The sequence below is a fragment of the Lindgomyces ingoldianus genome, assembly GCF_010093535.1.
Source record: "Lindgomyces ingoldianus strain ATCC 200398 unplaced genomic scaffold BDR25scaffold_37, whole genome shotgun sequence".
NCBI classification, from domain to species: domain Eukaryota; kingdom Fungi; phylum Ascomycota; class Dothideomycetes; order Pleosporales; family Lindgomycetaceae; genus Lindgomyces; species Lindgomyces ingoldianus.
Window position 1 is genome coordinate 256846 of NW_022985198.1, and position 22722 is coordinate 279567.

Here is a 22722-nt window from a genome sequence, read left to right on the forward strand (position 1 = left end):
GGGGGGGTGAGTTGGACGGCAGTCGTACCTTCTCGAGCATCTGGTCCGAGTCGTTGAAGTCGCGCAGCATCGACTCGATGTCAGCCTCATTGGGCACACGCGGCAGGAACACGCCAAACTTCCGCTGTATTCGCTGCATTGTGACGAGCGGGCGACAATTGGCCGCGACGCTGGAGGAGCAGCGATAGGAAACGTGTCCGGAGGGGACAGTGAGGAGAAGGGACGGCGACTAGTACAGCTGTGTGTGTGTGTGGATGTGTTACTAGGCGGGGAGTGGGCCGTCTAGCGGTTAATGGCAAGAGAGGTGAAAAGCTTCCCAAGGTTGGTTGAACTGCTCGCGGGATGCGCAATTGGGGCCAGGCAACCAAGAGGCCCGCGTTTCAGCCGCAGCAGAGCTTCCAGAGCGGTCAGGATTTGGGGGATTAATTGCGGCGTCACCCTCCCTCATGTCCATGCTGCAGGCGGACATTGTCGAGGGGGCGCAGGCGGGTGTATTGCAGCTTGTGCGACACTATGACCGTGGGGTCCCAGCCACTCGGGGGTCACATGCTTTGGTGACGAGCCTAGGGTTCGCATTGGCAGCCCGGCGCGTCGAGCATCCCACTCCCGCCCACTTCCACACATCTTCCACCCACTTCCACTTACCCCAGTACAGTTCCGCTGGCTTGACGGCATGTCTACGACTCTGAATGCTCTCTCGACGCGCCCCAGCCAAGCATCCTCACTATGACGGCTCCTCTTCGTACTACGCCGCGTCTCTCTGACATCCCCGCGTCCCAGAACACGGCACCCGTAGAAGAGTTCCGCTGCCTCTTCACCCATGATCTGCGCCGGAAGCAGAAGAGATGGCACGATGGATTCCTCAAATTCCACTCCTTCAACAGCCGCGTCATGGTGTACGATGCGACCCGCAACTTCCTCGGAGACACATACTGGAAAGACAGCACCACCATCCAGGAGGGCGGTGAGCTCACACTGGACAAGGGCATTATGGTGGAGGTGACAGAAGCTATGGGGGTGACGCAGACGGACTTGACCCCGCTGTTTGAAAAAAAAACGAGGCAGTCTCCGCAGTGCAAGCGTGTCATGCCTGCAGCGAGAGCCCCCCCTCGGCCATTGGTTCCCCCGCCCAACGGTATCAGGAATGGCTCTCAGTTACGGCACAAGTCTCTAAATACCCTGCTCGGAACGCCAAAGGGGCCGATCGGGAAGGCGGCGCCGCTGAAGTCACCCTACGACGTGCGGAAAGAGAAGGTGAAAGAGAATGAATGGCCCGAGGGACGGGCACCAAAGAGGCAGAAGATTAGACATGCTACAATTTCTCCACAGCCGTTGAGCCCTGTAAGAGCCAAGCAATCTCCCCAAAGAAAGGATCCACCCCTATGGGTGAGGACATCGGACTCAAAGGCAATTCCTCCACCCCGCAAGCCAAATCCACAAGGAGCTACAATCATCAGCCTGAACTCCGAACCGGACTATGTCCCCTCAGACATCATTTTGCCCAGCACTCCGCCGGGAATGGAGAAACCAAGGCCTCCACCTAGTCCCGTTCCCGCGATTCCGCCAGCTATGACAAAGGAAGTCCCTGTCCAAATGACGCTACAACTGCCAAAGCGGAAGATACAACTCCCCAAATCGAAGCGCAAGGCGACCCCTCAGCCACCTCCACGTTCCTCGTCTCCTCCGGTTAGCGCTTCTAACCGTCTCAGCAACATAGACTTCGCTTTAGCACAGACGAAGAAGGCTCGGAAAGATGTCTGCCCACCCAATTCACCACTCCGGGATCCCAGAGCAAAATCTCTCCGCCTCTCTACCAGCAACAGACGTGGATTACTCCTCTGTCAATCACTACCACAACGAGCAGAACCTTCCGAAGAACGGCCCCGGAAGTCGAAAGAGAAGGACAATAGTGCCTCAAGATTTCAACCCGTTCCGTGGCCCTCTGATAGCGACGAATCACTAGTTCAGCGCAAGACATCGAGATCGGGCGCGACAGTGAATGGAAAAGATAGGAAGAGGAAGACAACATCAGCAATTAAGAATAGAAGACCCCAGGTTGCCGAACTAGTAACATCTCCCCAGTCTTCTCTCGACGCCATTGAGGACATGACAATTATCCACGGACTCATGGACCAGCGCCTGATAGTTCCTAAAGAAGCCTCTAGACCAGAAACACGACGAAACCCCTCCTCTCCACCTGCAGTAAATCTCCCAAAACCCAAACCAGCAAAGAAGTTGCCCCCCGAATGGCAGAGCTTATCTAAAGTCGCCATGCCCAAGCCAGCCCCTACGAAGAGATGTCTAGATAGGAACCCAAACCCGCAAGAGGATGTATCTCCCATCGGCCAATCGTCCAGACCCACCAAATCCAACCCTCCACCTCGCAACGAGCCTCACCCCCAGACCCTCTCCAACCCTTTCCGTCCCTCCCTCTCGCCCTGCGAACCCGCCCTCTCCACCGTAGGCTTCCACAAAAAGCCCAAACGGAACCAGAAGTTACAACCAAACAGCGGCTCGAATGCCAAACCCAATCCCAGTCCGCAAAAGCGCACCAAATCTGCACCCCGACTTCCCCCTGCCCCAGCAGTCATCAAACCTGCCAGTGTCGCCAAACTCGGGCGAATGAGCACTACGGAGCTGTCTCTCTTGCTCGACCCTATTGATGATAGTAGTCAGCCCTCCTCAGTCTCCAAGTCTCCAAACCGCCCTTTCCGCCGCGTGCGCTCTGCAAATGATGCCGATCCTCCGGTACCTTCGACGGTTGAGGAATGGGAGAAACGGAATCTGCCCAATGCCGACGCCAACACCACTGCTTCCACCTCCAACCCTGCAAAACCCAACACCAACACCAACATCCCAACTCCACCCCCGAAATCCGGTCTCGCAGCTCTAATCAACAAAACCGATCCCCGGCGGAAGTTCATCCGGACTCAGAGTCTGAACGTAGATACTAGTATCGAGGTAGGGAAGGCGGGGGCCGATGTGAATCCGATGCTCCAGAGTCCGCCTATGGACACTGATGTAGGACCTTGGAGTACGGAGGCGTATGATCTGTTTGATTGGAGACCGCCCAGGAGGGTGGGTGATACGGGTGAGGGGGTTATTGGGACTCTGGTAGGTATATGAATCGATAACTTGTAGATATACATTTAGTACAAGAAAAATGGATAAATGTTAATAAGTATATTGTTTTCTTTGGGTCGCTGCGAGAATGATACCCTCAGTGCAAGTAACCGCATATTGGGATTGGGGGACTGTCACGGATATGCTACGAACAAGGGATAGAAGCTCAAAGAAGAGCATTCATAGATTGTTCCGTACTGTATCTAGTGAACGTCGAAGACGTTTCGTGAAGAGGGAAACGGGAAGCTGGACAGGTTCCAGCAAATGTTTGATGGTGGTAGCTCGAGCGATAGCGCGAGGTCTATGCGCGAGCACGTGATTAGTATCAGGTTTCGTAGAAAGCATCCCTGAAAGGCCACATACCTACAGTGTTGCGAAAATACGTAGATTATCTTTAGTATTAAATATTTAGGTATAGAGGAGGCTAATAATACTCTAAACCTTAAGAAACTTAGCGGTGTAGTATAGAATGCTAGGCTCAGAGTTAATTAGGTAGCTTATTGAAAAGATCCTAGGCTTATAGATAATCTAGGAGACTATCCCTAGGAAATATTTTAAAGACACGGGACTAAGATATAGCATGTGCTGGAAGTCTTGAGAATGAAGGCGGGCGTCTCGGTCGACTTTTGTCATGGGTCGGATCCTCGGCGGCATCTCCTTTGCCCACGGAGTGACTTGGACCCTCGAGAAGTGGTATGAAGGACTTCAGCAAGGTGGTAGTGAAAAATATCGGTTATCAACGATGATAGCGCTAGTTACAAGGAGATCATCTTCCGCTGAGTACCCCGAAAAGGAACTCCAGATGCTAGCTTCTTCGCCTTTGCCACCACACTCTTTTTCAAGTTCTCCCCTTCACTAAGATCTTCATTATCCCTCTCCTCAGCCTTGATCATAGACTTCACCAATGCCGTCATAGCCTCCTTGATCGACTCGTTGCTAAACGCACTCAGTTCAAAGAATTGCATGCCCATTGACTCAGCCCACTCTTGCGCAACATCTCTATCAACCTCCCTCTTCTCTTGGCCAAGGTCGAGTTTATTGCCCACAAGAATGCATCCAAAGCGCTGCATTCCCGCAGGGTAAGACCTGAGTGTCGTTGTATTTTCCCGGTACATCCGCCTCCAGCGGCAAGCATCCAAATATCCTTCATTCACAATATGCTCATAGCTAGCCTTTGACGTGATGTCGTACAGGAATATGATTCCATCAGCGTCCCTCAGCATTTTAACGAAATAACGGGGAGCAAAGCCCGTCTCCCCTGGGAGATCGGACTCTTGGAAAAGACTGGCCCTCAGGTCGACTAAGCGAAGCGACCAGGCTAGGCCATCTATGACCACGCGTTTGCGCTCTGGTGTGGTCACGGTAGGATCATAGAATGCGAAATGCCGCTCTCGCATAAACTAGTGGGTTGAGTCAAGGCCACATGGGATGTGGTTGAGAGGCATACCATGTCAGTGAAGCATGTTTTACCCACGCCACCTTCTCCGAATATGATGACCTCCTTTTCTATTGCTGGCATTGTCTGTAGACTGTACTTTAGTTGGAGGCTTGGGAGGGCCATGGGGTTGACACCAGAAGAGAGTTGAGATGATACCAAGCGCCTTCCAACGACGCTAAACCTAGAACGAGCTCTGCGATACGGGTGAATGCAATGCAACTTAAGACGTCATGCATCCTTCAAACACCCACTCATTCGCCAGTGTCAATTCCCATCTCCGCACCTTTAGGATCAATCGCATAAGGCATCCACACACCTGTTCATTGCCTGTCCCAATAATAGCATCACGTCAACCGACGCCAAGTTTCGTGATTCCCTTGGCTCTTGGCAGTTGTTCCGACAGCCGATCCTCCAGCCAAAGGAGCCACTAACACCCAACAAGGTCATGGCACAAGACAATGACCCGCTTTCGGGGCAGGACAATACTGGCACGACTCTCTCACCTTCCAGCTATCATCCTCAACCTCAAAATACCCATGTCAACGACACCTTCCCTCCTCGCTCCAAAGTAGATCTCTCCTCCAAGCCGCGTCATCGATTGAAACAACAAACTTCCACAACCCGCAGTTCGCCAAAGTGTACCAACACTACATGGTTACGCTCGTCCACACGGACAAGCCCGCCACCAAATATAGTTACATCCACAAAGCCTTCCCCCGAATCAATGTCCTACCGCGGCATTGACGTAAAATCAACCACCAGTCGACCCCTCGTGGAGCTCATTCCCAACGACAACCTCTACGTGTCTGACGAAGACGAAAGCTTTTACGCTAAAGAAGACGATCATTTCATCCCCCCACATTGGAAAGCTATGATCTACCGCACTTCGAACCGAATTCCTCGCAGAATTCAGCGGTATTTCGTCATCTACTTTACCCTGCTTCTTATCACGTATATTTCGTGGAAATCGTACCTGGGCCCGCGGTGGGAGGCGAATCGACAGGAATTGAGGGAGATGGATGATATTCCGCAGGCAGCCTTTGGGAGTAACATGCGGCCAGATTTTACGGATATGATTCAGGTTAAGACGATGGACGAGAGGCATTTGCCGAAAGGTGCTGAAGGCAAGAGATTAATTGTCGTCGGAGATGTGCATGGGTGTAAAGAGGAGTTGGACGCGTTGTTAAAGAAGGTCGAGTTCAAGGAGGAGAGTGATCATTTAATACTAACGGGAGACATGATCGCGAAAGGTATAACCCCCACCTATAAGCCCTAGAGACAAAGTGTTAACACGCAGCTTTCCCTAGGCCCCGATTCCCCAGGCGTAATCTCGCTCGCGCAAAAACTCGGCGCATCCGCAGTACGGGGCAACCACGAAGACCGGACCCTCCTTTCCATCGCTGAAATGCGCGCCCACCATGCCCCACTCCCTGGCCCGGAAGAACCCACCGACCGCTCCTCCGACTTCCTCGACGAAGAATCTTTCTCGCACGGCGACTACCCGATCCGGAAACTCGCAAAGCAATTCTCGCGTGAGCAAATAGATTGGCTGAAACAATGCCCCGTCATCCTCAAAGTCGGCCCTGTCGAAGGCTCCGGCGAGTTGGTCGTAGTCCACGCCGGACTCGTCCCCGGGGTCCCACTCGAACGCCAGGATCCGTTTCAGTGCATGAATATGCGGACGATTGATCTAAAGACACGTTTGCCGTCAGAAAACCGTGATGGCACACCGTGGGAAAAATTCTGGAACCATCAACAAGCGAAACTTCCTGCTCATGAACGCATGACGGTGATTTATGGGCATGATAGGAAGAGGGGGAAGAATATTATGAAGTACAGTAAGGGGCTGGATTCGGGATGTGTGAGTGGTGGGCATTTGACTGCGTTGGTGATTGAGGAAGGGAAGACTACGCTGGTTAGTATGAAGTGTAAGACTTATATTCAGTAAAAGCGGTGTGTTAGACGTTGTACGCTGTGTACTTTAGATACGGATCGAATATCGGGCGTTTGGATAAGGACTGGAATTCGAGGAGAGACCCTTCTTTGGATAGGGTATGGGGGCGGCCGGGTCGTCTGAGATGATGATACCCTGCGCTCACGACTCTTATGCATGTGTGACGAATGCATACTTTGCGTTTCTAGCCTGATCAATTGGCGTAGAGGCGTTTGGATTAGGTGCAGCTTTCGGGGCAAGATGGATCCCCGGGCCGTATTTCTGTCGTAGAGTGTGAAGGACCCTGGAGAGGACCTTCGCACAAGTAATTCTATCAGACTAAGATTACTTCTTCCCTTCACTCTGTCGGCACCATTGCATTCAGTCCAAAATATAGCCTAGGAAAAGTGATAGTTGGGGCTCACACTCACGATAGGCCAAGACTTACATATATCTTAGTTCTACCGATGTAGATCTTCAAACCTCATTCCCATCCGCAGCAACCAACTCCACATTCGCATCTATCAGTTTCCTACCACCAAATCTCCGCACAAACCCCGGAAATATCTCCGGAAATGCGAGCAGCAGTATAGTCTGCATATGTTCATGTCCTCGCCCACTTCCACGCCGCTTCTGCTCCCCTCTGGCACCCACTCGCATTCTCATCCCCATTCCCAACACCATTGCTCCGCCCCACTAGCACTATTTATGTCCCCTTCCCTCGACTTCTCCCACCGCACCCAATAATTCCAGATAGCAACTGTGAGAACCGTGACCGGGACCGCGAAAGCGAAGTACTGCCATAAGGACTTCGCAACAATGAGCTGGCGCGTGGAAGTGTCGAATTGGAAGAAGTTCATTCCGAAGATTGCCTGCAATGGAGTTAGGGTGGATGGGGTGGGGGTAATTGGAGGGTGTGTTTTGGGGGAGAAGAGAGGTTCAGTGGGATAAGGAAAGGGGGAGGAGGTAGAAGGAGCTGGGGTGTGAGAGAAAAGTGAGGAAGGAGGAGTCATCTTACTGCAATAAACGTCCCGGGGAGCAGCAGCAAAGTAACATAAGCAATCGTCCGCATTGGTATCGCATCACCACGAACAGCTTGTGCGATTTGTAAACTAGCTTTCGCCATCTCGACTTGCGCTTTTGCCATTTCGACTTGGGTTTCCGCCTTTTCGACCTGGGTTTTAGAGTCGATTTGGGAGAGGACTGTGCAGAGCTTTATCTTTTTAGGATTTGCACAAGAAGAACATGGCTGTTGCAGACGGACAAGCGGTGAAGAAAAGGAAGGGGGGAGGGCGAGGGGGAACCACATACCACAGCAATAGTATTCTCGTTCCTCTTCTGCATACACTCAACCTGACACTCAAAATTCTCCAACAACCCGATTCGATTCCTAAACCTCTCTTTTCTTTCCACACCACCTATCTCCAAACCTAACCTCCTCCCTCCATCCCCATCCTTATCCACCTCCAGACACCCCTCTATCTCTTCTAACACTTCTACCAGCTTCCTCGCAAGCTGCGTCGCGAACTTAAATCTCCTCTGCAGATACGCTAACGTCGTATTAAACGTAGTCGCGCGCTGCATCGTCTCCCTAAACTCGCTGAAGCTAAAATTCCACACAGTATTAAATGGATATACGTGCGAGACGCCGGTTCGTCGTTCATCAGCGAAGTGTTTCTGCTCTTCCGGGAGGCGGATTCGAAGGTTGAGGTGCATGGTTATCATATCCAGTAGGATTTCTGGAAGCATAAGCGGATGCCCGAGTTGTGGTGATGCGGATTTCAAGTATTTTTCCAAGTCGGACATGTCTATGTCAGCAATACCGTCTAGGAAACCGGTTGTGCGGCCAGTGCTAGCATGCCAGGTAAGTGCGAAGGACCAATTTGAGCCGTGGGTGGTTACGGAGGAATGGGCGGAGCGGATTAAGAATTATGTGGAGGGTTAGTTGGGACGAGGGGGTGTGGGGGTGGGGGAGGTACTGAGACCGATTAATTCACCTTTCGGGTCTCTCCAAGAATGGTAAGCAAGCCCGCCCGATTCACTAGCGTAGGTGCGAAAATCGTAGAAGTCTTCGTGGAGAGAGAGACCTCTGAAGACTTTTCTGAAGTGTGCGGGTCGGAAGGGCATCCATCGAGCTGGGACGTCTTGTCGTCCTAGCTGACTGTGTCTCGCGAGGCTACCTTGATGAATTGAAGGAATTCGAATGGATTTTATTATGAGAAACATACAGAAGATCAACACCTGGAGTCTTGTTGGACGATATCTGGAACTTTGAGTCAGCACTGATGTTGACCATTATAGATGATGATATGCAGACCATTTTTTCAACCCAATCATCAATCCCACAAATATCCATCCCAACCACCTCAAGCTCCGCAGTCTGACCAGCATTGTAGCTAAGGGTGAAAAACTTCCATTCCTCGGCTTTGCAGCATTCGCTCTCGTTCTCATCCATCAGCCTCCCGTACAACTGGGCGAAAGGATCGAAATTTGAATCCATAATATCCCAACGTACACTAGAAAACAAGAGTAGGATAGATCAACGCTAAAAGCAAATGATATACATCAATCATAGTGAGCAATTTTACCGACCGGTACAGTAGGCATCAATGGAGGGCTTATCGAAGCTGAAGAAGTTGGCAATGACGAGCAGATTAGCCTTCCTTTCCAGGAAGAAGGGGGCTAGTCCTAATTAGGAATGATTACGTAACAGCTCGCTTACGCGCACGGCCGCCACAATAAACAATCTAACCAACCCAGCTTCACATCTCCTCCTGCCACGCCCACCAACCCACCTAACTAGGGCAGTGCGACCTTACTAGCTAATCCTAAACTGCTAAGGACACTACAGGTACACATCTTACCCTATCTGCACGTTTTAGGTTAAAATCTAATTAGAACAGCCTCTAACACCCTTTACTTACTTCTAACGCAGCAGATTGTGTCTAATAACACTATAATAATACTAAATAACAACTAGTTATAACTTAATAATAAGCCTTTATTACTAAAAATTAATACTAAGGTTATTATTAATTTCTAAGGTAAAGGCTTAACTAAAAGCTAAAACCTCTTAGCTAAAAAGGCTAGTGCTAATAGTAATAGTAAGTTTTACCTTACACATGTTATAATCTAGGGCTAATTAGGAAAAATAGAGGCGCTAGACAATAACAAACCCACCCTATTAAATAACATGTTATTAGGACCTACCTTTTTACCTTCTGTGCCTAATACGTCTTAACTAGAAGACACGTAGTCTTGCCTAAGTCTAATAGCATTATAGGCAGGACTAAACTAGACAGTGCCTGCCCACGCCTTTAGCCAGACTAGACTAGACAGCTTGCAGAGCAGCTAAGATTAGAGCTAGTAATAGTATAGTAAAAGTGTAAGTAAATCTAGATTAATCTAGATTAATATAACTTAAAAAAAAATTAAACTAATAATATCTTTTTACAGCCTACCTCTACTTATATCTAACTTATATCTAGCTATAGAGAACATTAGCAGTAATTTACCTGTTAGCTAAGTTGCAGACTATATCTGCTACTGCAAGGTCTATATCTGCAGGCCTAGAGTTAATATCTGCAGGCTTAGGGTCTGTACTAGAACACCTAGTAGCCTTAATATAAAGCACCTCTGTTTGCTTTAGGCAGACTGTACCCTTTCTAGCAGCAGTTTATGCCACTATATTCCTAGTATAGACATTACAGATATAGCATAGGTTAGGCCCTACCTGCTCTAACCCTAATTATTTTGCTTTATTAGATAGATTTAGCTAAAGCTAGGTTAAAGCTAACTAAAGGTAAAAAAAAAAGAAAGATTATACTTTAGCCTAAACTTTTAAGTAGTAAATTTAAGTAGTCTAACTTTTCTATAAAAAACACTAATTTATATAAAATTATTAATCTAAAGCTGCTATATAAAGGGGTCTAGACTGCTGTAAAGATAATAGGACTCTCTAGGCGCCTAATAGACTCTAAGTTTATAAAGGATTTAAATGTAAAAGTTACAACAGCCTATTTAAAGTTAGTTAAGATGCAAATAAATTAGATTATTATAGTGTGTACATAAGTTAATCCTCTTTAGAACAGCTTTAACTTAGTTTTAATTAAAGTCACACGCCCTAAAGCAGCTAAGGCACTAGTAGCCTTTATAGTAGGTTAGATCTTACAGGATCTCTACTAGAAATGCTTAAAGAAAAATAGTAAGTTTATCTACTATGTATATGTCTCTAACTATTTTAGCTATAGTTGTGCAAATTATTACTATAGTGCAAAAGGTAAAAGTTATAATTTTTAAAGTAAGTTATTCTTTTTCTAAATAAGATATACTTAGATACTAACATATATTAGCAGATTAAACTAAATTTATTAAATAAAATAAAGTCTATTAGCTAAAAAAAAAGAAAGCAATGCCTAAAGATATTACTACCTCCCTAAAAAGCATCCCTACTCTGTAGAAAAGTCTAGCTGTGCTAACATCCACTCTAACACTAAAAGGGCCTAGATTAGCTTTAACTAAGGCAGATCTAAGCCCCTAAAAAGCTACTTTAGTTTTAATCTATAATAAACCTACTATTCCTTATAATCTAGTTATAGCCTTTATAATTAACTTGTTTAGTCACTAAGTTCTAAAGACTAGGGCCTAGCCTATACAGCAAAATATGTACACAGCTCTACTAATTATAATTAAGTTATTCTAAGAAGTAATTTTTATAGATAATAAATTACTACAGTCCTAGTTTAGTTAGGTCTAGGACTAGATTAAAAATATAATAGAACTTATAACAGATAAGTGCATAGAACTTAGTAAGGTAATGCAGTCCCTATTATCCTAGTTTAACATAGTAGTAGATGTTAGCATAGCTTTTAATGCTAAAAAGGGCCTAGCTAATAGTAATAAAAAAAAAGTAAAAAAGCCTATAGACAACACTAACATAGCTAAGAGTTAATCTAAAAAAGATAAGGACTTAGAAAATACTAATAATAAAAAGTTTATAGCTACTAATAACATAAAGGTTTCTACTAACACTTCTTTAAGTTCTAACTTTCTATTTATTAAAAAAGTTAAGACTTAATTAGCTATAAAATAATCTTATAATAAACACTTAATCTAGTTAGAGTTAAGTAATATTAGGAAAAAAAAAGTTAAGACTGCAGCAAATAATCTAGGCTACACTAATATAACTGTCCTTATAAAAAGCACACTAAAGAAAAGGAAATTTTTTAAAAAGTGTAAGCATAGGCTTAATAATTATTAGTATCTTTTTTAGACTAATTAAAGTAGACCCTAAAAGCATTAGGTAGAGTTAGTAGGGTTACTTTTAGTTTACTAGGTTTAGATAGTTAGTTTATTTTTTAGATAGATGTAAGTTAGTGTAGCAGCAGTTTACTCTAGCACTACACCTACTAACGCTTTCCCTGCTAGAGTTAACAGATTAACCTTATAATAATATACTTACTATATAAAGAATAGCGTTTATAATCTTATAATAGGTAGCTAATATAATTAGATTATAGGCTGCACATAACTATTCTTATAATAGATATAAAGTAAATTAGTAGCTATATATTATTAAGACCTTTAAAAAAATAATGCTAAAGCTTAAGACCTTAAACACCTATAAACTTTCTTAACTTCTTAGGGTAAGTAGTATCTTTATTAATTTAATTAGTAAAATATTTTTTTTACTTTTAATATTAATTATCTGCCTTTTTTTTCTAACTAGACTAGTGCTAATAAGCCTAATCTATGCGCCTAATTACCTAATAACAGATCTACACTAATTAGAGATTCTGTAACATGCTACTATTATAGTAGCTTGTAAAAGAAAGAGGAGCAAGACTAAATATTAACTTTATTAAAAGTAAAAAAGTATTTTTATACTTTAGCTTATAATTTTCTAGTAATAACTAAAGATGTTATGCTAATAGATAATATATAGAGCATTTAAGATTATAATAAATCTAGAGTATAATTAGAAAAGATTAAAGACTAGTTAAGATAACATACTTAATAAACATTAAGCTAAACCTAATAAGAAAAGTTTTCTAATGTGTACTATTTTTCTAACCTTACACGCCTATGCCTTAGCTAAAGAGTATGCTAGAAATAAAAGTTAGGCTTAGAATATAGGTCTTCTAGTTTAACTACTTTAGTATTATAAAACATAAGCCTTAGAAGCTTTATGTTATAGTTCTATATATAAAGCAGATAGAATTAGGTAGCATCTAGTAGATCACCTACTACCTAACCATAAACTAGTCCATCCTAGAGCGGCCACTCCTAGACAACAGTAAAGGGGAACTACATCTAGGACTAAAGCCGCCCTAGATAGGGCAGGTAGAGGCTGTAGTAACAGCCCTACTAACACTAATTTATTACACCCCTATTATTAACAAAAGGCTAGTCTAGGTTGTAGTTAAAGTTAAAAAAGAGAATATTATACTTAAGTAAAATAGTAAAAAAATAATAAAAGTTTTAGTTTTATAAGAAAATTAGCTTATATAATAAAGTAGCATAAAAGTAGCTTATGTTAAGGTAGGTGTAGCTAATACTTCTCTTCTCTTGTCTAGTTAGACTATAATTAATGCAGGTAAAGTAGGTAGTTATAATGTAATGCTAATTAAGCATCTCTTAAACAAATGTTTACTACTTAATACTTAGCATAACAGCTACAGGCCTAATAGGCTCTTTATGTACAAGAAGGTTAGAAGGCAAAATAGCCCTAGCAGATATGTACATAAAGAGTAACATAGCAAGCAGATAGAAGGCAAAATAATAAAAAGTATAATATAGTAGGTAAGAAGTAAAAAGAAAGTATTATAGTAAATTAAAAGAGATTAAACCTAATTTAAGAAGGCTAAGGCTAGATCTGTTATTACATAAAGCTAAAACTAGATTTCTAGAGGCACTGCCTAAAATAGGATAGCGCAGGACTAATATAATTATAATAAAAGCAGACGTTACTAATAGGGCAAATATATAGTAGCAGGGCAGAAATGTACATGCACTGTACAGAGCAGTCTATAAAATAACCTTAGAATACATAATATTAACTACCTTACTTATTAAACTAGGCAGAATTAGAATAGAGATGCTAGATACAGTAGTAACACATAAAAGGGCTACATATAACTAGCTATAAGTAAAGATAGAATGTTGTAGGTTAACACTAATAATCTTAAGCAACTAACCTTATAACTTGTTAATAGACATAGTAAAACAAAGTTAGACTAGAATCTAATACTAAATAATTAAAAAAGGTAAAGCATTATTATTCTTAGACACTAACTTTACGCGCGTAATTATTTAAATCTAACTATTAAACTTACTGCTAAGTATTCTACTAATAAAGAAAGGCGCTGTCTGGCTAACAGTAGTGACTATAAGACGTGTGCTGTTACACAATCCTTGCCCTAGATCTAGATTGCGCAAGAGCATAATAGAAACACTAACCTTTAGTTATAAAGTAGACAGAGGAAGGCTAGGCAAATTAAAGCTCTAAAGTAGGTCCTTTAGTAGTTAATTAATTCTGTCTAAAAAAAATTAGTAAACCTTATTAGTAAAGTAGAATTTTATTACAACACCTTTAAAGCGCTTAAATAGAAAGTTATTTAGAGAATTAATAGTGTTATTCTAGACTGCTAATATACACCTTTACTTTAATAAAGAAGTATAAACTTCTAGATTAGTAGGTTTCTAAAGTAAATTAAGTAGATAGATGTAGGAATAGAATGCAGATATAGACTAAAACTACTAGATTCTAGAAAGAAGCGCAATAGACTTTTTATTACACCTAGCTAAGTCTAATATCTACTAAGTATATTCTTAGTTAGCAGGTCCCTGCCTTATCTTTATATTCTCTGTTAGCTGTAGAACAGTAAAGTATAGCTATAAATAAGAGTTCTAAAGGCAGGCTTATACAGTCTGTAACCTTCTACTGCGCAAAACAACAGGAAGGATCTAGGCAAAGTCCCCTTCTAATAGCACTAGAATACCTCTAAATAGGGAGTTGTTCTTTATAATATTTTATAGTGTATAGTTAACTGCTTTAAAGCAGTACTAGTGCTGCATTAGGACTTTATCCTATATAATTAAATCTGTCTAACAAATAAGGTCTGCAGTAGGAGAGTTTACATGCATAAAGCAGGTAGATCTGTTTTTAATATTAATAAGTATCTTAAACTAATAATAAGCAGTGCAGCTGCTAGGAAAGAGAAGCGCAGCAATACTAGACAATGCTATGCACAAAACAATCTTGCGTTAGGTCTAAAAATAAGTGTAAATAGTCTTATATAAAAAGGTCTTTCTAGTTTTGCTAGGGCCCTAAATAAAGTAGCAACTAAATTATAGCATAGTAAGGATAGACTAAGTAATAGCATAAAAAACTTCTAGTTAGGCCTTATTTAGCTTGTTATACGCATTAGTATAATTAAGATCTTGCTTTACAGCGTTGTAATTAAGCTGCTTAGCAACTAATAGATTAATAGCCTCCTACACTTAATATCTCTATAGTATAAGTATATTAAAATTAAAAAGGTTCTTTTTAAATAACTTAAGCATAGCCTAGTTAATTAGCTATAAGCATAGATCCTTTACAGAATTAGTAATACTAGGGGGCAACACTATTTATTCTAAGCAGAGGGGCAGGTTGTTAGATAGATGTTAGAAGAACTTATTCTATAACACTATAAAATTACCTACATTTCTAAAGACTAAGGCCTAGAGAAAGACATAACATAACTTAAAAGTAAGTGCTAAATGCTAAAGCTTAAAAAATATATACTACTATAATTTATCTTTAACTAAGAGATTAAGAGCTAAATAGGTGTCTTTAAAAGTAGGTTAGATCTAACTATTAACTATACAGAGATGTTTAAAACTAATTGCGCCTAGAATTTATGTAAAAAGCATTCTAAAATAAAAACACTCCCTAAAGGAAGAACTACAGAAGTAGACACAACTAATAAAGTACTAATTATGTTAGAACTAAGTCTATTTACTACTATCTTTCCCTAGATTCTAATAATACTAGGTTAGAAAGTTCTAGTAAAGAAGATTACACTTATTTATATAAAGAGCATTATACTCTAACTATTTTATTAATAATAATTTTTTCTGTTTAACTGCAATCTCTACCTATTTAGCACTGTCCTTATTATAAAAGGTGACTATATGCTGTCTTAGTAAATGCACTACTAATTAAATAACAGAAGGCTTCTTCTTATAAACTTTAAACTCTATTAATTGCTAAACAGCCTTAGTTAGTCTAATATAGCGCATGTTTAGATACTAGGCAACTTTATCTTCTTACTAGATACAGATAACAACCTAATTAGTGCCCTTATAGATATACTTATGTATATATTTAACTAACTTTATAGAGGCACAGACCTCTACATTAACATGTGCGTTGTACTTATGTAAAAGGTATAGACTATAAGGCACTACTTAGTAATTATTAACTATAATGTCTTAACTATAACACTTTACAACCTAAGTTAAACTAAGTTAACACTAATATATAAGATAACTGTCTCTACTAACTAAAGTCTTATTAGTGTATTTCTTTAGAAATTGCTTCTAATAGGTTGCTTAGAGAGAACGCTCTGTAGTCTGTATACAGGGCATGCTAGGATTTAAGGTTCTACATAGCCTATAAACTATAGTAGTTTTAATAATGTTACTTAAAACTCTATCTAGATCTTAAGCCTTTATAAGAAGCTTAGCCTATATAACCTAATTAATAAAGTTTAGATTAAGGAACTAATTATAGTAATTATAACATAGAAAGAGTAAAATGTAAGCATAAAATAAACCCTACTTCTAGTACTTAATAGTATACATAATACTAGTATACTAGCTAAATACATAGTTAGTTTAGAGGTCTGTAAGGAGGGAGTTAAGACGCAGCTTAAAAACGCGCGCAACTAGATCTAGCTAATCTAATAGCTAAAAGGACGTACTAATCTCCTGCTCTAACTCCAGCTATTTAGGATTAGCAGTAAAAGTAATAAACAAAGTAGGTTAACTAAGCTTTTAAATAATAGCTATAAAGTTCTAATAATACTATGTAATAAAGTAACTGCTGCTAATGTAACTTAAAGAAAGAATAGTCTAAATCCTAACTAAATTAGCCTAAAAGTTGTCTTAATCTAATGCATTACACACTTCTTAATATAAATTAGCATGTAACTGTTTTTAATTTACTATAATCTACTATAACTTTCTCTGTTTACACTAAGCCTAGTAGTTAATAACAAATTACTAGAATAACAGACTATAATTAAAAAGCATAATAAGACTACTACACTAAAAAAATAAGTAGAATTAGTAATACTTAAAATTAGTTAAAGTATCCTAAGTGCAAGACATGCATAAAGTACACAGCTGTAAACTATAGTAAAACCTAAAGGTACTCTATAAAAACATTAAAATGTAGTAGAGAAGCTAATATGCTGCATGTGTATGTTTAATTCTTTAGTATAAAGACTAACAGTATTTTAGATTAGGGCTAAGTTAGTAGTAAAAAATAAGATTTTAGTTATAATCTTTAACTAGCTTATTATAAACTAGAGTAGCAATCTTCTTAGTAATAAGTAAGTTCTCTTAATGTTAATTAGCCCTAGCCTGCATAATTAACTATAGTTATAAATTAAAAGTAATCTATAATTCCTTATCTTGCTTATAAGCTTACTGCAACTACTTATGTGCAGTTTTGTATATTTTAATCTAAAGATTATTATAATCTGTCTTAACTATCTGTAGCAGCTGTGTAAGTATAGTTAGATTAAGACTACTATTAGCCTAATGCCCTATACGCGCACTGTTAGCCTAGGCAGGATTGTAAAAGTACAGCTGTGCGTAAAAAGGGACGTCCCCCTTAGCAGGCTCTAATAGGCTGTGCATATAGTACATCTCCCCTATAATCTAAAAAACTTTTACGCCTATGCTACACACACCTTAATTTGTTTATTTATAGTTAGCTAACATAAAAGCTAAAGCTGTGTTATATAATTAAAGATACTTCTAAAAGGATCTGCTAAGTAAGTGCCTACCCTGCAAAAGACAACACAGGAATAGAGGTAGATCTAGAAAGGTTAGAAGGTTAATATCACTTATTAGGCAATATATAGAGTACTAAAGAGAATCTGCCTAACTCTTATTAACCTGCTCCTTAGGCTAGTAAAAGGCACTACAGTTAAAACAGCTGCTTATAAGATTTTACATTAAACTAAAGTTAATAAGAGTAATATAGTCTATAGTAGTAATAATATATGCCTTTAGTAAATTATTTTATAAAAGACTAGCCTTTAGTTACTTCTAATCTCTACACATAAATAAAGATAAAGCAGGCTAATCTAAAGTATGTTAAAAGGGTAGAGATTAAACAGGTCTTTATAAGGTTAGCTATATATTATAATAATGTATATATATAGACAGCGTAGAAGAAGTAGAAGTTAGTGTAAAGGACTTAAAAGGGGTTAATTATATATTACAATAGATCTAGATAGATAGCGTAAAAGAAGTAAAAAAAAGTGTAAAAGTCTTAAAAAAGTCTTAATATGTATAAAATAATTAATTAAGCACTAGCGTTCTACTTAATGTAGTGTCACGCCTAGCATGTGCAGGTTAGCCCTAGCATAGACCTAATTAGACTGTAGTAGCGCAAGCTTAAACATGTTTTAAAGGTTATGCATTAGAGTTAACATTAGCTAATAGCTAACACGCCTAGATAAAACTAGATATAAGCGCTAAAGAATATAATAATTATAATAAAGTAACATACTACACAGCTATGTCTGTTGCACTAGCAATAAGAAGCTCTAACTTTATTAGTAAGGAAGTTAAAGAGGGGTCTGTAGTTATTATAGACTAGGCAGAAAGTAAGCAATAAGTCTATATAGCAATAATATAAAAGGATAACACTGTATAATAGAAAAAAAAGGACAGGTTAAGAGAGAAAAGTACTAATTAAAAAAAGTTAAAGCAGATTAAAGATAAATTAACTTTAAGTAGATTAAAATCCTGCCTATTAAAATAAGGCGTAGTAAGGCCTATACTACACTAAATAAATTTGTTTTTTTAGAGTCTCTAGAAGTATAACCTTTTCTAAAACAGCGTCCTTATTAAGTTTAGAAAAGGACTTAATTAGGCTAAAAACCTCTAAGAAAAAATTTTATATAAAAAAAAATTTAAGCTATCTAAACTTATTATTTTAAGTAATAAAACGCCTTTAAGCCCTTACCCCCTATATAATAGTTTATAGTATGTAAATATGCTCTTAATTTTAATATAATTAGTATAGCTTTATAGCTTAAAGAAAAGAGGAAACAGTTAAAAGTGTTTTACATTAGGCTAATATTATGTTAGGTGTAATCTTAAGGCCTTTATAATTCTTTATAGAGGTTAGTAGATAACATAGGATAACCTAATACACTTATATACATTATAGATAGCTATAATACAGTAGCTTACTATAACTTATTATTATTATAAAGTAAAGTTAACTAAGGCTGCAAAGGTATTAAAGCAGATAATGTCTAGTTAGAAAAGATTAGAACAGGTTAGAGCAGATATAGAGCTAAAGCCTAAAGTTGCACTACTGTTTTGCTTAACTAGGGGGAGATTCTCTAGAACCCCCTTTTTGCCTATAGCAGGCTTTGCTTAGAAGGTCTTAGCAAAGCTAATTACATTTAGCAGGAAAAATTACACTGTAGAAGTAATTTTTACACCCCTAACTATGCAGTAGTTAATTACAATAGGAAAAAAAGAAGACTAGATTAAGCATGTAGCATAGCAGAACAATTACTTAAAGCTTAAAAACAAACAGTAACGCGGCTTTTTAGTTACTAATTTTCTACTAATTAAATTAATAGCCGGCTTATATCCGGACCAATAGGAGAGAGGGCTTGGCGGTAGAGATAGTGTAATATTTGATTACGAGGTGCATTGTGGCGCTTCTAGTGGCCAAGGCCAGGCGAGACGAGGCTGAGCAAGGCTAAGAATTGGTTGTAAGAATTGTTGAAGGTTTATCATGTGAAACTTGGATTTAAAGAATTCCTGACGTAGAGTCGGATAAGTGCTAATTATTGTCATTAGGTATCAACTTTTTGTGCTAGGCTGAAATCACCTACGCTACAGTTGACTCAGGCCGACTGAACATTGTGGAGACCTCGCAAGATCCCTCTGCCAGGAGCTACAGTCTGATCTCTTCACCCTTTACGATTGCTACGTCAACATCCTTAAAACTTCCATCCGGCTTGAAATGTACTCGCCTTCTCAACGTCCATGCTTAGTCCAGCTTGGTGAAGTCGTGAACCTCGGAGATCGACACAATTTTTACCGCGTTGTCCTTTGTAAGAGAGGGGAGCCAATTCTGTAACAGAGGGCGAGCCATTAGGGATATGACCAAGGCTGGATATAACGTCAATGTGCTACAACGGTCTGGTTAGGCCACAGGGAACACCTCTAAGACCAACCCCATGGGAGAAGGACGGACCAACCCAAACCGCGTGACATGCTCAGATCAGGTGATGATGTGCTCGCAGGCTTGGCGCGATGCTCATCGATGCTTGCTGATGTCAAGCCTTGTGAGCACATCACATGATCCAGATTATCACGTCCATCCTTCCTCCATGGTGTTGGCCTTGGCGGTGCTCCTCCTGGCCAATTGTCGTGTCGTAACACAATCTACCCTCCACACCCTCCACATCCTCCGCCACCACCATTCCCGCCGCCATCCCCGCCATCCCCATCACCACCCCCATTTCCACCACCACCACCACCACCACCACCACAGTTCACACCACACCGTCCCCCTCCAGTCGCTAACCCCCGTTCCCCACAACCGACATTACACGCCGGTCCTCTGCCCCCTATAGCACAACTCCCTAGACTCGCTGCAGTTGAGCAAGTCTCATAGACACACCCTGCTCCTTCCCTTCCACCCCCAGTCGCCATCGTATACCGGTCGTGCTCACATGTTGGTTCGGCAAGGTAGGGAACATAGACGGGGTAGTATAAGGGATAACCATAAGCACCATGAACGTAGGAGTTGTTTTTTTTTCTTGGAGCCGAGGAGGATGCTTTCTTTTTATTGTAGCGATGCAGGACACGACCATATGTACGATTGAGACCTTCGAGCTCACGGCTGTGTTGGTAGGCAGAGGTATCGTATCCAGCGGAAGGGTTTTTTGTATTTTCGCGGATGGCATTATGTGCACTAATGTGCACTCCTATCACAGGGTCTTTGCCCAACTCCCCATTCTCGATTCTCTTCTCCACATCGGCAATCTTACGGCCCCTAAATGGATTAATCTTACTAGTAAAACTACTTCGGAGGGGTTCACGAGTGCATTCGCAGTACCAGCAGGCGCATTCGGCATATGGCTGGCCGTATTTCTTCTCGTATTGGGCTGAGGTCCATTGGAATTGGGTGTGTAGAGTACCTTCAATGATTTTGTCGTCGTGATTGAGGAATTTCTTGGTTTCGGCTAAGGTGTAGCTGGAGTAGATTTTGGGAGAGAGTTGGTGGGTGTGCTACAACAACACTATCAGCAATATATTCATTTCGATTGATATAACCAGAAAATTGCGGAAATAAAATGTGAGTAGGGACGAAACCCACAGGCAGGTGAAAGAATCAGACTTACCCATGCTAAATCTACATCCAGCGTCGGCACAGCAACTTTGTTCGGATTCTCCGCCACAATTTGTACAAACCGATGATACTTCACTATTAGCCTCTGGGCCGTCGTTAGAACTGCAGGGCTATGCAGCCAATCAATATTCCGCATCTTAAGCACAAAGCTGCTCTGTCTAATCACCGCCCCCACAAGATCTAAGCCAAACGGACTCGAATTGTCCCAGTAATGACTCAACCACTTCCTTATTGCGATCCTAGATGCCTTGCCGAGGGATTGAGGATGAAGTTGTTCAATGTTTGCATGAATGAGTTCCATTGATGGAAACGATGAGACGACATTTTCTAGGCGCGACCTGAGGCACTCAATGGAAAGGGTGGCGATTTCCATGCGTAGATAGTCGGGCTGCCACCGTGGTGCATTTTGGATCAGGCGGTTAGGAAAGAAGGGGTCGTGTGTGTTGATTCCCTTACCAGGGTCTACCATCTGCGGTATGCCCTGGGGGTTAAGGATAGTGCCTGGCAGAGGGAGAGACTGCCTCAGTACTGCCTCTGCGTCTGAAATAAACTTCCCAACTCGTAATGTCTCGTGTTTAATGACTAAGTCACAACTTGGACACGATTCTTGAAACTGTTGGCCAGCGAACCCAGTGTCGTACTCCAGATACGCCTCAAGGGTTTCAGGCCCAGAAGTCATTGGAGGACGAGTCCACGGAACGTCGAGATTTTGGAGGCATTTCGGACAGCGAAGGACAGTGCTGTATTTGTTCCCAAACGGTGCATCGTGAATACTTCCCCAAGGCAGGTCAGTAGTCGACTCCCAATTGTGTTTCGCTGCTTCCGGTGGGTTGTATTCGAATGTTTCCGAGTCAATAGAGGAGTTGATCAACTCCCAGGGGAAGGGGGTTGACCAGATTTGGTGCCGAGATAGTCTCATACAATCCTCAAGATAAGCCTGAGGGTTCAGCATGTAGGCGTGCCATACCATCAGAACATCTAGCGGCGGAAGTCTCTCATTAATATCTTGCCCCATTCCGGCCCCATGGGTGGGGAACAAATCTGGCCGGGAAGCTCCGAACATAATGAACATTGACATGTTGAGAGGAGAGCTGTACAAATCAGAATGTGAAGGCAGGGTGTCCCACCACTTTTCAAATCGATCCACTGCTGCAGTGACAAAGACCGTCCATCTCTTCTCTCGAATCCTTTCTGCGAGATCTACTTCTGCTATCTCTTTCTCACTCAGGGTGTGCCCCCTTGCTGCCGCCTTGGAAGGGTTTGCCTCATGCATACCCTCTCGCTGATGGTCGGCGTTCCTCGTAGGCGTGTAAATTCCTAGTTCTTCCACATCTTTCGTACCCAGTACTCCGCTCACCTTCCTGAATTCAATGCCGAATAAGCCATCTTGATTCCCAACCTCATGTCTTAGCTTCGCGAACGCATGCAGCAGTTTCAAGTGCGCGATGCATTCTGCTGGCGTTGGAATATCGAATGGACTAGGTGTGAAGTTTAAACTCATCAGTCCTACATCCGTGGCTGGGACCGGTTCCCCACAAGCAACATTCAACGAAGAAGCTTGTC

General features: G+C 41.5%; 6 protein-coding genes across 6 annotated transcripts in view; 2 read left to right on the forward strand and 4 right to left on the reverse strand.

Moving 5' to 3' along the window:
* The window catches only part of BDR25DRAFT_336819 (uncharacterized protein), a 2158-nt gene extending 1684 nt beyond the window's left edge, over positions 1 to 474 (reverse strand). The window contains exon 1 of the mRNA XM_033693138.1: positions 29 to 474. Coding sequence (XP_033542549.1) covers positions 29 to 139 — 111 coding nt within the window. The 5' untranslated portion in view covers positions 140 to 474. The remainder of the gene's footprint in view (positions 1 to 28) is intronic.
* A 252-nt stretch (positions 475 to 726) lies between these two features.
* Positions 727 to 3126, forward strand: BDR25DRAFT_336820 (uncharacterized protein; the record flags this gene model as incomplete). The annotated part of the gene is made up of 6 exons (XM_033693139.1): positions 727 to 1119; positions 1156 to 1254; positions 1294 to 1341; positions 1372 to 1386; positions 1429 to 1587; positions 1621 to 3126. The coding sequence occupies 6 exons, from the start codon at positions 727 to 729 to the stop codon at positions 3124 to 3126; spliced, it is 2220 nt and encodes a 739-aa protein (XP_033542550.1).
* A 752-nt stretch (positions 3127 to 3878) lies between these two features.
* Positions 3879 to 4642, reverse strand: BDR25DRAFT_238961 (P-loop containing nucleoside triphosphate hydrolase protein; the record flags this gene model as incomplete). The annotated part of the gene is made up of 2 exons (XM_033685654.1): positions 3879 to 4523; positions 4571 to 4642. 2 exons carry the CDS (start codon positions 4640 to 4642, stop codon positions 3879 to 3881), a joined length of 717 nt encoding a protein of 238 aa, XP_033542551.1.
* Positions 4643 to 5285: 643 nt separating this feature from the next.
* Positions 5286 to 6509, forward strand: BDR25DRAFT_238990 (Metallo-dependent phosphatase; the record flags this gene model as incomplete). Its single annotated transcript, XM_033685655.1, has 2 exons — positions 5286 to 5811; positions 5869 to 6509. 2 exons carry the CDS (start codon positions 5286 to 5288, stop codon positions 6507 to 6509), a joined length of 1167 nt encoding a protein of 388 aa, XP_033542552.1.
* A 480-nt stretch (positions 6510 to 6989) lies between these two features.
* BDR25DRAFT_345913 (uncharacterized protein) lies at positions 6990 to 9109 on the reverse strand. The gene is made up of 6 exons (XM_033694092.1): positions 8812 to 9109; positions 8723 to 8757; positions 8474 to 8670; positions 7806 to 8425; positions 7513 to 7707; positions 6990 to 7366 (listed from the first exon to the last, which is right to left on the reverse strand). Exons 1-6 carry the CDS (start codon positions 8992 to 8994, stop codon positions 7157 to 7159), a joined length of 1440 nt encoding a protein of 479 aa, XP_033542553.1. The 5' UTR covers positions 8995 to 9109; the 3' UTR covers positions 6990 to 7156.
* An 11080-nt stretch (positions 9110 to 20189) lies between these two features.
* On the reverse strand, positions 20190 to 22660 carry BDR25DRAFT_294736 (uncharacterized protein; the record flags this gene model as incomplete). The annotated part of the gene is made up of 3 exons (XM_033688801.1): positions 20190 to 21038; positions 21152 to 22437; positions 22501 to 22660. 3 exons carry the CDS (start codon positions 22658 to 22660, stop codon positions 20190 to 20192), a joined length of 2295 nt encoding a protein of 764 aa, XP_033542554.1.
* Between the last annotated feature and the right edge of the window lie 62 nt (positions 22661 to 22722).